At 44.5% G+C, this 15,617-nt stretch overlaps 1 protein-coding gene across 1 annotated transcript in view; it reads left to right on the top strand.

The window, feature by feature from the left end:
- The first annotated feature begins 1,230 nt into the window (after window positions 1-1,230).
- The window catches only part of NOM1 (nucleolar protein with MIF4G domain 1), a 34,744-nt gene continuing 20,357 nt past the window's right edge, over window positions 1,231-15,617 (top strand). Inside the window, exons 1-6 of the mRNA XM_088450378.1 lie at window positions 1,231-2,323; window positions 7,579-7,703; window positions 10,406-10,601; window positions 11,741-12,064; window positions 12,775-12,885; window positions 13,809-13,973. Of these exons, the coding sequence (XP_088306504.1) occupies window positions 1,271-2,323; window positions 7,579-7,703; window positions 10,406-10,601; window positions 11,741-12,064; window positions 12,775-12,885; window positions 13,809-13,973 (1,974 nt within the window). The 5' untranslated portion in view covers window positions 1,231-1,270. The remainder of the gene's footprint in view (window positions 2,324-7,578; window positions 7,704-10,405; window positions 10,602-11,740; window positions 12,065-12,774; window positions 12,886-13,808; window positions 13,974-15,617) is intronic.

Raw genomic sequence — 15,617 nt, forward strand, 5'->3', positions numbered from 1 at the left:
TCCAGTATGACCCTTCCATCAGGAACAAAATTCTCTGCTCCTGGACTTCCCTCCTGTTAAATAATTGCAGCCACCTTTGTTGAAATACCCATCTCATCAATTAACTAGTTCAACACAGGTGACTGCAATCGTAAACTAGGTGGAAAGTCCAGGAGCAGGGCACTTTGTACCTGGTGGAAGGCGTTATGTTGGAGTGTATATGGGCTCTATTTACTACAATCCGCATATTGAATGCAGATTGTAGTGTGATATTATCGACTGAATTTGCATTGCGAATTCAGGCAATATCACAGGGATTAACTACAAATCCCTTGCAGGGACAGAGCTTGCGACAAAGCTCTGTCCCTGCGAATCCCTTCCGCACACTAGTCACGGTATTTTCTCAAACAATACTGTGACAAAGTGCATGCGCCGACCGGCCGCCGCTGCTACCCCCCGGCGCTAAGCCCCACCCCCCACGATCGCGGACCCCCCTCCCTCTCCCTTAATTACACTTACCTGCATGCCTTCGGTCAGCTAATATCACATACTGCACTGGGACCAGATCACCTGATGACCCGGCCGCAGTGCACTATGGGAGACCAGCTGACCGGAGGGAGAACATCACCAGAGGCCCGATCACTGGTCCCTTGAATCAGGTAAGTAAAATAAATTTTTGACAATTTTTTTTTTTTTTTTTTTTTTTTTTTACAGTACTCAGCTTGTGGTCTGTTTAGACCACCCAGCTGATTACTGGGGCCAACTCCCGGCTCTGCTCTCCCGATTAGAGCGGAGCAGGAGCCCGGTAACCGGGGGAGACCCTGGATAACGCCACCTCCAGGAGGCGTTATTATCACAGGGCTTTCCCCGATATTTTTTTACATTTTATTTTTAGTAACTCTGGTCGGATCACATTTCCTATTACAATTATGGGAAATGCGATCTGATTACTAAAAATAAGTGATACGTAGGGCTTGGAGTAGAATTTTACGAATTCTACTCCAATTGCCCTGTAATAACTTCAGGTGATACTAAAATAATGTGAAAAGGGTGTGAAAACACCCTTTTTCACTTTATTTTAGTAAAAATAATGTTAATAAATAAAGCCTTATGTGTACTTAGGTTTACATGCTCAACAGCAAGTGGCCCAATAGAACCCGGCCATGTACTGGTATTGGACAGCAGGGGGTGCTGTGAAGGAAAATGTTTCCTTCAGGTTGGTCTCAGGCTTCTCTACATGCCGGAAGTTGCTTGTCTCCCGCAAAATGGCGGCGCCCGTGGGCAGCGTGTGATGAGCCGGTACGGGCTAGTACAGACAGGGCTGCGTGTGAGTAGCAGGATGAAGCGGAGGGGCCCGGTCCGGGACGGACCAGTGCAGATGAAGAAGCTGCAGCTGTCGGTACAGGAATTTGTAGAGAAAGCGGAGGGCGGGGGTAGCTCGGCAGCTGTCACCCTAGTGTCCGGGGATGGAGGCAGAGTGATGAGCCGCAGGGAGCTGAGGAAGGAGAAGCGTCTGTCTAAAAAGAGTAGGAAGAAAGAGTATTATAGTCGGGGGTGCTCAGGGCCACAGCAGGAACTGAAGGGGCCCGGTCACACAGCGGTAAAGGCTAAGAAAAGGGCAGCAGTAGGTGGGCAGGGGCACAGAGATGGTCAACTGGCAGAGAAGAGGGCAGCTACAGATAAACAGGGGCACAGAGATGTTCCCCCAGTGAAGTTGGCTGAGCAGAGAGCATGTGGAGATGTACAGGGGACCAGCAAGAAGAAGATGAGCAGAGGGGAAGCCAGGAATAAAGCTCTCCTAGAGGCCAATGAGAAGGAGGAGAAGGAGATTAAGAGGCTGGAAAAGAGCCTCAGAATGAATAAACGGAAAAATAAGAGCTCTCTGCCCCAGGCGTTCACACAAGATGGGCTGGATTACATCCTGGGGATCTTGGAGCCGGGAGGCTCTGTGTCTGGTCTCTATGACCAGGAGGAGGAGGAGGCAAACACAGCTGAGAAGCTGCAGAAATTGTCAGAGAAAGCATTCGATGGGGAGGACAGTGACCAAGAAGAAGAGGATGATGGGGAGGACAGTGACCGAGAAGAAGAGGATGATGGGGAGGACAGTGACCGAGAAGAGGAGGTGATGGATAAGGATGATGAGATGGCGGATGATGGGGAGGACAGTAGCCGAGAAGAGGAGATGGAGGATGATGTTGGAGTTGACAGTGATGATGTTGATAATTCTCTGTCTGAGAAAGATAAGGATATGGAGCAGGAATCCGATTACTCTGGGCAGGAATCAGAAGATGTCTCTGATGGTTCAGACAATGAAGTTGTGGCCGATTCATCTGTCATTAACAAGGTATGTTTTTTTCAGTATGTTGTTTTATTCTATATTTCTTCTTATTTAAAGTTTTTCAATTACCCTACAAAAGGGCTGGCACTGTGCGTAAATCCAGGGGTGCCCTACACGCATCAGGGCATTTTTGTCCTCCTCACTACAGTGACCATGCACTGACTGTGTCTGGTAGCCTTGCGTGTTTTTCCTCCAGAGAGGTTTTGAAAAGGAGATAATCATTTGTAAAAGGCCTAGTTAGCTGTAAGTATGCATTTTTTTCATAGAATATTCTCCGCTGTAGAATTATAGACCATATGCCATTCTAGTCTATATGTATGTAACTTAAAAACATTTTCCATTAGAGGTGCAAGGAAAATGAGCAAAGATTATTACCTCAACATCCTGCTGATTGAATTGGCTCATTTCTATTTGCTCAGTGTATATCTATAGCTCTTTGAGTGCAGAACAAGAGCATATTTGAATATCTTATCTGCTGTTCCTCAAAATTGTTAAAGTTAATTTCTTAGTGCTGTGCGGTTACGCTCTTATATACAAGAGGAAAACAAGGACGATAGACGTTTGATGCTTTTCTTTAGCTGGTATAATTGTTGTTCTACACTTGTGGCAATTAGATATGCATTTCATACACTAGGGGCCCCATTTAACAAGTCATAATCCCTTTAGCAAGAGAGTCCTCTTTTCAGCATTCAACAAACAGCAGTAAGCTTATCTTACCTCCCTTTCTCACTGTATCGCTTTTGCCATCTATAGGTGATGATAGCGCTATGGTCACCATTGCCGGCGGTGCGTTGAATAGCTCCAGGATATCCCTCATGGCGCTATTCAACTCCCACTGAATTGAATCGGCCCGCATAGTCTAGTGTACTGATGTCCGTGAAGACGGTCTCCTTTTCTGTCAGTGATTGCGAAATACATGCTATAGCGCGTATTTATGCGATACAGGCAGTTGAGGACCCGTTTTGTAAAACCGAGCGGGTCATTGAAGACGCGCTGTGTATGTTCTGTGTCCATAGCAGCCAATTGCCGCTGGCAGCGTCTCCCCAGCCAAATGCTGCCAGCAACGATTGGTTTGGGAGACGCTGCCGACAGTGATTGGTTGCTGCAGGCCTGCTCTCGCAACGTGTCATCCATCACTGACCAGAGACCACCTCGGAGCACGTCCTTCCCTCCCTGCCTGCCAGCGTACTCTGTCCTTTCTGACATTGGTGCTGGCGGACCCCCTTGGTTGGCTGCAGCAGCGCTGCCTGTGCTCCATCTCAGCTCACTACATGCAGGAGGCCACTCTGAGGAAGGAGGTAACAGTCCCAACTGCTATCTCTTAACCCCCTCCCTACCCCCAGTGCTGCCCCAGCTGTATCCTGACCCCCTCCCTACCCCCAGCACTGCCCCAATATTGCTTGCCCTTAACTCCCTTCTTGTCCCCACAGTACTGCTTGCCCCTAGCCTCTTTCTTGCCCCCTGTACTGCCCCAGCTGCTATACACCCTTACCCCTCCCTACCCCCAGAATGGCTGTCCCTAACCCCCTCCTTGCCCCCAGTACTGCACCAGCTGCTATATTCCCTTGCCGCCCCTCCCTACTCCCAGCACTGCCTGCCCTAGCTCCCTCCTTGCCCCCCAGCACTGTCACAACTGCTGTCTTCACTTACCTATCCCTGGGGGAGATGTACTAAGCTCTGAAAAGTGATAAATGACCAGCCACTCAGCTCCCAACTGTCATGTTACAGGCTGTGTTTGAAAAATTACAGTTGGGAGCTGAGTGGCTGGTGGTTTATCACTCTCCAGTTTATCACTTTTCAGAGCTTAGTACATCTGGCCCCCTACCCGTGGCACTGCCTGCCCTTACTCGCCTCTAGCCATAGCTCTAACCCAACCTCTCCCTGCGTATACCGCCAGCTCTACCTCAACTACTGCTTGCCCTTAATCCCCTCTACCCCAACTGCTACTTGCCCCAGCACTGTCCCAACTGCTGCCTACTCTGACCCCCCATAATTTGTGATGAGACCCAGAAGCCGTGGAGTAGGACCCCAAGTTTTAAAAGTGAGGGGTCCCTAGGACCCACATTTTTTTTTGCTCAGCGTGATCACTGTCTGTGTGGGTTTTATAACTGGGGCACCGATTTTGATAAACTTTTTTAGCAACAGCCTTTCCGGCTTCAGTGAAGCCTTCCAGGTATTGCCGCGTCCCTGCCAGGTGGAAGTGTAATGCTCATGTGCAGACTGGCCGTAGCTCATGCACATCTCGCAACAGCCAATTGCTGGCAGCGATGAGCTGCCAGTAACAGCGTAGAGGCGTAAGTAATGTTAAATACCAATGGCATATTCATTAGTATCCCTGCATTACTAAACAAAATATGCTGCTGGTAATAAGGATCGTTGAATGGGGCCCTAGGTGTGGACCCTTTTGAGAGAAATCAGTAATGAGCTGTGCTGTAGATATAGGAGTGCCTGTATACCGGAGGGTCGTCCTGATTAATGCAACTGTGCATGTGGTGTGAGAGGAAGGTTAGAGATGGGAAATTTAAAAAAAAAAACACACACAAAAAATAAACCTAGGAGATTTAGCGGTATAATTACTAAAATGCGGGTTTTCAGAAGTGGAGAGGTTGCTATGGGCAACTTATCAGATTCTACTTAACCTCTCCTCCTCTTCTAAAAACTCTCACTTTAGTAAATTTACCCCTTAGACTGTTGGGAGGTGAAATAAAAAAAGTCGTCTGTGCAGGAGAAGTATAAAGAGAGAATTAAAAGGATTAATGCCCTTCTTAAAAGTATGTTGGATTTTTTATTTTGCCTGTGTCAGAGAAATGCTCCCAGTTCAAGTCTCTGTTAATACATTTAGGGGTGAAGGTGCCCCCTCCCCCACTTTTCCAAAATTTGGTCTAGTCTTCAAGGCATCTATTTACTAAGCCTTGGATGGAGATAAAGTCAGTTGCGATAAGGTGCCAGCCAACCAGCTCCTAACTGTCATTTTTCAAACCCAGCCTGTGACATTGCAGTTAGGAGCTGGTTGGCTGGTACCTTACCTCCGTTGACTTTATCTCCATCCAAGGCTTAGTAAATAGACTCTCTAAGTCCTGATTAGTCTGCAGACCTATTGTAGGCTGCATGGGCACAGTAGGAGCTTTACTACTGCTGTTGTATCTTCTCTTTTATGTTGTGTGCTTGGAACTGAATTCCTCCCTAATAAAATCTAAAAATGTTTTATTAAAATCTGTGCACCAGTTATTAAACCCACACAGAAAAGGAAACCATCTTCACAGACATCAGTACACTAGACTCTGGGGGCGATTCCATTCAGTGGGAGTTGAATAGCGCCGGGAGGGAGCTCCCAGAGCTATTCAACTCACCGCAATGCTTACTCTGACTGGAAGTGGGTGTTTAGTTGGAGAATGCTAGGTTTCGTGACTGAAGTGCCAGTCGCGAGGCTGTTAGCGCCGCGCTAAGCAGGAAAACAGACTCTCGGGTGGCACATTATTCTGATTTCTCCTCGCCCCTTATGCTTTATTGCGCAAAGCTGAGTGCTCACCATTGCCAGAGACACTCCCGTTAAAAAATAAATAAAAATTAAACAGTTGTTTACATTCAGCTGACTCCCCAATCAGCCATACGTTACTATACCTTAGAAACCCCCCAATTACTTAAGTAATTTTAAACTAATATTTAAAAAAAAAAAAAAAAAAAGTAACACAATGGGCGGAATTCAATTGATTCCTGCCCCCATCGCGCCCAACGGAGCTATTCAATTCTTGCTCCTGTCGGGCACGATCAGCTGACAGCGCTAGATTTCAGCTCGCAGCCCCAGGGGGGTGAGAGCTGAAATGTGTGAAAAGTGACGTGTGGATGCCCAAACATCACTTTTCGCGATCGCGCCCAGCACTTTGGTCGGGTTTAGCTGCTTTACGCGGCTAAACCCGACCACTTTGGGCGCGATCAGCACGAAAATCTGGAACAATTATATAGCGGCCCGCTCTCTCCTGTCACTTGAGACGGGAAATGCGGGCCGCGAAAACAATTGAATTCCGCCCAATGTTGGACTGCTGCTCTAACAGTGATTGATGATGGAAAGAGGCGTTATTGATGAAGATGAGGTGTTAATTGTGACGTGTTAAGGAAAGAATTAACTATAATAAATATAATTGATGAGGGGGACAGGATGGTGATATTGAAGATGGAATTGTTAGTAGGGAGATTAGGAGAGGAGGGGGACATTGGAATGGGGAAGGAGGTACTTGGGTTTCAGGACGGACATGGTATATCTAGAATAGAGTGCAGTTTTTTGATCAGAAACAAAAATAAGTAGATTAAGAAAAGAGCTGTCAAACAGACCAGACACAGCTTCAGATCAGTCAGATCCCAAGATTGTAAATTCTGTTCCAATACCTGCTCCATAGCTGGCAGCACCAGTACCAGTGAATGTAGCAACAGCTTCAAAGTCCCTGCTGACAGCCCTGGTCTACCATCCCCTCAGTACCAGCGTGGTGGTGTACTGCGTTTTTCTCTATAATTATTCAGTGACTACTGGTACATAATGTTCCAGCTGATCACACCACATATGATCAAAATGCACTTGCCTGTGCCTCCATACCATGTAATATATGGGATCATTGCAAAGAATGTTTGTTCAGACACCCTATGCCCAGGCCCCACACCCACAGCTTTCCACCACGAATTGCCTGTCAGCCGACGCTGCTGTATGTTATTGGTTAGTTAGATACTGACAGTTGTCCCGAGAGGCTTCTATTCTGTCTTTCCAAATACAAAAACACAAAATATTCTATCCCAACTTTTGATTTGTTAGCCATACGCAATGCAATATCTGTGTAATTTATTGGAAGCGATCATTTGCAAACATTGTCACATACACTGGCATCTATACTGTAGATAATTTCTTCCATGCTCTCCCTCCTGAAATAAAAATCCATCTTAAATTTTGGTGTCTTCCTCTTTCCTCCATCGCTTCCTTCCACTGTAATCTGCCACCTTCATGACTATAGCCATTTGTACTGTAATCTCCCTGGTTTGTTATTGGAGCACTGTTTGATCTGGATCTATAATTCTATTTTATATTCTTTCCCCACAAAATGTCAGGTGACCTTTTTCATTTTGGTTCCATTCTAGTTGCGGTGTCTTGTATTAATGTGAAAGGCATTTCTAATGTTGGCATGTTTGTTTTTCTGATACCACTTTTATTAATGCAAGTCCTCTAGTGTCCAATTTATCTGATGAGGATAAAGCAGCACTCTCCTCCTGTCTCCTAGCACGCCTCAGACCTGGGCACTAAGTACATCCCACCACAGCTGAGACAATCCTCTGACGCTGTGGATATGAAGAAAAGGGAAGAACTAGAGAGGCTGAAGAAGAGCGTGAAAGGATTGATGAACAGGTATCACATGACTCCTCCACCTAAATAATAGCGTCCTTTCCTGTGAGTTGTGTGCTCTGTCTTGGCTCCAGGCCTGGAGTGCATCAACTATTTTATAGTTCATATTTTTAATTGACAGGATGAAACTCCATGAACTTTAAATCACTCACATGCTTCAGCTAATTAATTTACTCTTGTGTTTTGAGCGGATGCTGCAGGTCACTCTGTGATATATGGGTCCTTTGCCAGTGCAAGTTGATATTTGTCTTTCTAGCGCACCTTGTGCTATATCCCAATGTAATTATAGTCACATGCTGTATAACTATACACTGCTATACTGTCTGTTGTAATTTAATGTTAATTAGCTGCTGATTGATTTCCTTCATATTTGGCTGCAGAAACACAAACCGAATACCAGCAGTTGCTTTATGGCAAATTACAAAGGGCCACGTACAGAGACCATCAACGTTGTTAAGTGTGAGAGAGGATTAGTCTTGTCTCCTTGTCTCTAACTGGTATAGGTATAGGTTATGCTTATTAAAGCGGGTTCTCCCATCAAATTAATAATTCTTACCGTCCCATTTTAGTTATTTTTTGTTTGTTTTATAGTCCATCTGCCAGTGAATCTAGCTCTGAGAATCAGAAATGATTTAACGGGTCTGTAGACCCATGTTAATGATGCACTGTAATGTGTTCTATCGGCTTGTGCTGCGTTCCCCTATAATGTTCCATTAATTATAGGATGTTCTAATGTATTGCAGAGGCAGGAGAGCTATATGGAACCTGTAACTGTATATGGAGGCTGCGAGCTGTTGGCTGATCAGCAGTTACAGCCCAGGTTCTTTTAGGTGTACGCGTTTAAGGCACCCCCAAAAAAACACAACTGAGGCACAGGAGTCACAGTTATGGAGGGGGAAATATAAGATTGAACATAGAACCCCCTTAACTACAGTTGCATGTCACTGAATGTTTATTACATTGTTATTCCTGCTACATGAAGCTGCTCTGATGTTTTTCTTCATTCCTCCCAAGCTTTCATCCCTCTCGCACACTGTATAATATACATGTATGTCTGACTCCTTGTTCAGGGCACATTTGCTGGTATATTTCTGGAAAAAAAGTGGGTTCATGTGTACATGCAGATCTTCAGACATGGTGGGGCTGATGCGACACTGCCCATGCTCCATGTCTGAGCATATGCGACCATGAGCAGTTCCGCTTGCTGCCGATTGGGCATCACTGTGTGGCAATGTCACGTTTGGATGTAGGAGTGTTGAGGGCTATTGCTGGCTGGTTTCAGATGGAACTCCTGCACCAGATACCGCCCTATAGAAATGTGTGCTGATGGTCATTACTGCTACTTCAACAGATGTGTGTGAGTCTGCATACGGGAAAACATGCTCATTTATTTTCTGCACGTGCGGTGCAGCTGTCTTGCATGCAGCTCTGCATCAGCCCCTACATTTGTGCATGCTTTAGTACAGTGTTGGCTAACCTTGACACTCCAGCTGTTATGGAACTACATAACCCAGCATGCACTGCTACAGTTTTGCTATTAGGGCATGCTAAAACTGTGGCAGGGCATGCTGGGATATATAGTTCCACAACAGCTGGAGTGTCAAGGTTAGCCAACACTGCTTTAGAACATATGAATAGGGATTTCTCAGCATGGTAACTATGTTCAAGAGACATTGCTTAGTAACAGGGTAGCACTGCTGTAGTTGGTACTTCATATATTGCAGCTCTCAATATACTCTATTGGGATTTTGAGTTATTCTCTGTGTTTATTATTAAAGTCCATCTGAGAACAAATCTTAACAAGTTAATTTAAACGATTCATTTGTCGTAGTCATTTTTTTTTCGACAGGCAGACCAAAAATGAAAACACTTTGCAGACAGGTATTCAATATAAATAGGGCCTCTTATTTTTCTGTGTCACTGCATAGTGCTTTGTGGAACCCTGTTAATTCCAGGGAAGAATATCTTAGAGCTCTGGCCCTGATTCAGACCCACTTGCAAGCGGCTGTACGCTCGCAAGTGGGTCGATGGTGTGCACTGCGCATGCGCATGACGGCGGGAGCTCCGTCGTGCGCATGTGCCAGACGCGACGAGCGAAGGACTTAACTTCGCTCGTTGTGTCTGATCAAAGGGGGCGTGCTGTCGATGTTGATTGACAGCACGCCCCCTTTGGTGGGCGTGCTGGGGGCGTGCCTCCCAGACGGGGGCGTTCCCAAGGAAACGCCTACCGTCAGAAGCCGGCCCACTGACATCACTAGTGATGTCAGTGGGAGTGATTTTGGCTCTGATAGAGCCAAAATCACTCCGGGCCTTGCGGTTGAGAAAGACCATCGCGGCCATCAACCTGCACGCTCGTATAGGCTGTGGGTGGTGACCCACAGCTATACGAGCGTCCAGGAGGACGGCCCTCATTCAGAGCGTGCGCTCTGCTCAGAGCGTCCGGCTCTGAATGAGGGCCTCTGTTTGTAGTAGAAGCCAAACTCAAGACCAAGGGAAAAATGTCCCTGATCAGTAATTTGCCAGAATTATCATATGGGAATAAGATGAATTAAAACAAAGGACGTAATATTTTACATTATTTTCCAACCACCAATACTTTGAGTTCTTTGAGCCACTGTGTGATAATCTCTAAACAGAGAAATATTAATACTCCTATGAAAATGAAGTGTGCCCACTGTACTGACCTCTTATGTGTTTCTTCCTAGACTGAGTGAACCAAACATGGCATCTATCAGTGGACAACTTGAGGAACTGTACATGGCCAACAGCAGAAATGACATGAATGAAACTGTAGCCAGTGTAGTTCTGAACGCCTGCATCACCGCCGCAAAAATGCCAGACCGGCTGATGATGGAACATGTGCTCCTAATCAGTGTACTGCACAACACTGTGGGGATTGAGGTAATGAGAATCCTCTTTATTGTCATGGTAGTATGGACACACTGGAGAAAGACTAATTTAGTGGTGTGTGACCTGTCCTTAGTGCTGCACTACCTCTTCATAAACTTCATACCCTAGCTGGAGCCCCAGAGGCTGGTCCATGCTGTCTTTTTCTTGGGACTCTTCCAGTACTGCAATATAGAACTGACAATTTATTTTTATCACTCTAAAATTGTGTGTGTGTGTGTGTATATCAATTGATGTTTTACGGGTCGTTCTGCTTCTTACAGAACAGTAACACCCAAGCTTTGCGATATTTGTGCAGAAGTAAAGAGCCTGTAATGTGTAAAGTGACATGTAGCTTGCGGTACAAAAAATATTATATAACAAAAAATACTTTGCTTAAGGACAGTTATCCACCGGTGTTCCAAAAACTGTCAAAGACACTACATGTAAAATGCTATTGTGTTTGTCATGTTGGAAACCAGTACTTGCTGTCAGGGCGATACTGGAGTCAGTGGAGAGCTAGTGTACTCAAGTAAATGGAACAGGCAGTGTCCACTAAAATGCGTTGTCTGCTTCCTCTCCTAACCATAAGTCCAAGTGAGTATAGGGTCATTTAAAACCAACTGGAACCAATAAGTTCCATTCCCATACCAGTTTACAAGAAATTCCAGTAAAAGCGCTATTTGTTTTATGCCACTGGGTAATTCTCCCCTCTGATCCCACTGCAGTGTAAATAAGTGATTATAGTAATTTAATTATAGATAATTTATATTATACGTACCATATTAAGTTCACAATGACCCTCAGATTATACCCAAATCACTTTCGTATGAGACCAGCACTAAAACAAGCTTCTTGCAATTGCTCCTTAATACACCTTAGGGGGTAAATTTACTAAAGTGAGAGTTTTTAGAAGTGAGTTTTAAGAGATGTTGCCCATAGCAACCAGGCAGATTCGACTTAACATTTAACCAGCACCTTCTAGAAGATAATAGCAGGAATCTGGTTGCTATGGGCAACATCTCTTCTAAAACTCACTTCTTCTAAAAACTCTCTTTAGTTAACTTACCCCTAGTAGTTTTAGGCTATTAGTCTGATTTATTTATTTTTTTTTTTTTTCCTACTAATTCAGTCTTCATCTTGTTTTTCACCAGGTGGGGGCACACATCCTGGAGTTAGTGGTGAAGCAGTTCCATGACCTCCATGGAAACGGTGCTGAAAGTAAAGAGTGTGATAACTTGATCACCTTCGTCGGACACCTGTACAACTTCCACGTCATTGGTTCCAGCCTGGTGTTTGACATCCTGAGGATGTTTGTGTCCACGTTCACAGAGAGAGACCTAGAGCTAATGCTTCTGCTGCTGAAGAACGTTGGCTTCTCCCTGAGGAAAGATGATGCTGTGGCCCTGAAGGAACTGATCTGTGAGGCTCAAACCAAAGCTAATGCTGTGGATAAGAAACTTCAGGATCAGACTCGAGTAAGAGACAATTTCAGACTTCTTAAATTACCTGGTCACCAACGTTGTCATTAAAGTCTAACCCTGTAAATGAGTATTTTACAATCAATGCCAATATTAAAATTTTTTTTTTTTTTTATAATTTACTATGTTAATCCTAATGGATCTCTGACTTCTAAAAACATTTTAGCTTTCAGTAAAATGTCCCCAAAGAGTTTTGTTAGTGTTCAAAATCAAATGAAATCTATATAATAATTTTCTAAGATCTGTCCCGTCTCCAACATGCATCCGCAGTGGGAGCCAAGGCGTGCGCCCCAACTTCTCCCACTGCTAGGGAGACGAGACACACAGCCTAGGAGGAGGACCAGGCCAGCCGTCGGGATCAGGGTAAGTATGGGGGAGGGGAGGTACAGGAGGGAGACGGAATAGAGCAGCAGAGAGGGGGCTTGACACAGTAGGGAGCGGGCAAAGACGAGGGCAGACTGAGGTGACCCAACATATGCCAGGCCCCTTTACTAGTATTGGAAAATGTGGATAATTTAGTCCCACCCATAGGTCTGGCTCTTCCTTGTGCACTCTCAGGGACTGCTCTAGCCTCTAGCTGTATATGCACACGTTTGTGAATGTTACAAAATATATCTTTTATACTGAATCAACTAACATTTTAAGAGAAGTGACTCTGCAATAGTTGCCCTTTGTGGAGTTTTTATTTGGTTTGTTTCCATCCCTAGGTTCGGTTTATGTTGGAGACCATGCTTGCGTTAAAGAACAATGATATGCGCAAGATACCCGGTTATGACCCTGAACCAGTGGAGAAACTGCGTAAACTACAGCGCTCTCTGGTAATAAAATAAATATAACAATAATCCAGCAGTAATGATGAAAGAACAGGTTACTGAGGCGCACCAAGCGGGAGAGTGCACTTTCATTTGAATTACAAAGTGATGTGTATGGATTAGGTTTCTTTCTTTTGTATATTGTTCCGCAAATGCCTATATATTCCATGTAACGGTGTGTATTTTACATTGCCTGTGGTTATGACAACCACAGGCAGATTTGATTTCTTATTCATGCACTAGACCACACTAGAGCTTACGACTCTGGGGTAAAGACATTTGTCAAATGCACAAAGCGCGGCTCTCTCCAATCCAAGGGTCATAGGTCAAGCACATTTACCTGGCTGGTAGTAAAGGCTTGGTGACAAGTGCTGCCGGATAAAGAAAAATGAAGGAATAAATTAAATGCAGCGCTGTAAATGAGAATCGGGAGGAATAGAGAATGCAGCTTTGCAATTCTGTCCTTGCAAATGCAGCGAGAGGTGTCTGCTGCATTTGCTATCCCAGCACTGTGACTGAGGTTGCAGGCTGGGATAGCCATCGCAATGGTGGACGGTCGCGATGGAGATGGCGCAGGCCAGCTGAGTAAGCCACAGCTTACGCAAGCTGGCCGGCTTGCAATGCCAGCAAACTGTGTCCGTGGACACAGATCCTGGCCTCGCCATGCTCGGAAAACGGGGGAGACCTGCCCCCTGTTTCCTGTAACGCCAGCCGTCTCCTCCCCAGCACCACCCCTTAAATTCCTCTGCCTATCAATCAGGCAGAAGCATAGCAGGGGCTGCGTGCGATCCCTCGGGACCCGTTCTGCACATGAGCAGATTGGGTCCTGCGCACGTGCAGATTCCCAATAATCACTAGTGTGCAATGCTGAATCTGCCCCAAAGACTATTGATGTGGTGAGGTCTTGACGTGCTGTTCTATTTGTGAAGGTCCATAGCAGCGTGTCTGGCAGTGACACTCGTCTCCGTGTATCCCTGGAGAATATCTTGGAAGCGGACAAGGTTGGAAGGTGGTGGATTGTTGGATCCTCGTGGAGTGGAGCACCAATGATTGGCCAGTCGTCTGTCACGAAGCCTGCGCAGGCAGTTGGGAAGGTATAAATGTTGAGGTGGTATTTATCTGAGATGGGGAACAGTGCACAGTCTATTGGTACCATTCATAATTAAATCTTCATATTAAATGGAATTTTTGAAGCAAAAACCTTTAAAAGGGTAACAGACAATGTAACCTCACCTGGAGGAAAAAAAAATCATCCTGATTGATTGAAAATACATCTACTAGCATGGATTCGTCACTCTTATTATGACATTCTTTACTAATTACAAATATATGAACAAGTTTACATAAGTGGTTCCCAAAATTTCTTGAATCACGGCCCCATCAACATTTTTTTTTCACAGCACCCCTAGGCCAAAAGTTTCTTTTTGAGAAATTCTGAAAAATATTGTTTAATATAGTAAATTGTGCTTGTATGTCATCCTTGGGTTCAGTAATGTGGTGGTGTTTAGGGTTGTTTCTCTGTTTGTCCTAATAGGCAAAACCAGTGCTTGCTAATAATAGCCTATCAGGTGGACCATAATTAATCCCTGAGGCACCCAGTTTTGGAACCACTATGTTGCAGCTTAAATTTAAATTAATATTAAGATGGATAAGCCTAAAAGTTAACTATGTATATTACCCTCCATAAGTGATGTGCCTGTCCTTTAACAAAAGGAAGGATTCTATTGTTGACATCGTACAGCTCCAACTGAGCCCAATTATGCAAAAAAAACATATGTATGTTACCAAAATAAACCCTGGATTGGGTGTGTGCCCAAATGATTCTTCTACACCTGACTATTCTGCTGGACTGTCCCACACTGCTTGGCTATTTACAATACATTTATAGGTGTAACTCCTGTGGTTGCCTTTGATGTTGGTATTACATTATTATTTATTGGAGGATAGAGAGACGGAGAGAACCACCTCACTCCTAGACTAGAGATACATTTTACACCTCTTCTATTTAGATGAGCAACATGATACTATTCAGAGGCTGCAAGTGGGTCCCTCTATCTCTCAATCAGACTGTACATTACCATTAATTTTGGTAATAAGCTAAATTAATATATTTAATCAAAGAAAATATAGGATTCATTACATTCCTCGTACTCCGAAACACATACGAATCCCCCCCCGCCCACTTAAAGTGTCCAGAAACTTTTTTAAGACCCTTTCTAATCTACATTCATCATAACCTCAAATACCACCATATTGCCTTTTAGAACATACTCCCCAACCCCTCAAATTCCTCACAAAATGCTCTTACTGCTGTCATTGGAAGCACCAAAGATTGATACTGTCTGATGTCCATAACTAATAAAGGGTATTCTGATAGCTGGTGGGCAGAGAAAAATGCTATACAAGCTTTAAAGCCAGATATTTATTTTAATAATTTTTTTGTTTTGTTTTTTCAACTTTTGGTGTATTTTACACCATTTCCTCCATACACCTCAAAATGTTTACATCTGTAAATCATTATACGTTTCATCGGTTACAAATCTTTGTCCTCTACACACCTTCCCACAAAGTCCTATCACCAGTGAACATATAAAACCTACTATAACTAGATCATCAAATGTTGTTCCCAAATATTGAAATATACACAGTACACCTTCAAGCACATTGCAAAGAGATGTTTTGCTCAAGAAATTAAATTATCATGGGGACTCTACTCCCAGCGAACTTCTTGAATAGAC

Source organism: Taudactylus pleione, unplaced genomic scaffold (assembly GCF_031769625.1).
Source record: "Taudactylus pleione unplaced genomic scaffold, aTauple2 ptg000517l, whole genome shotgun sequence".
NCBI lineage: Eukaryota > Metazoa > Chordata > Amphibia > Anura > Myobatrachidae > Taudactylus > Taudactylus pleione.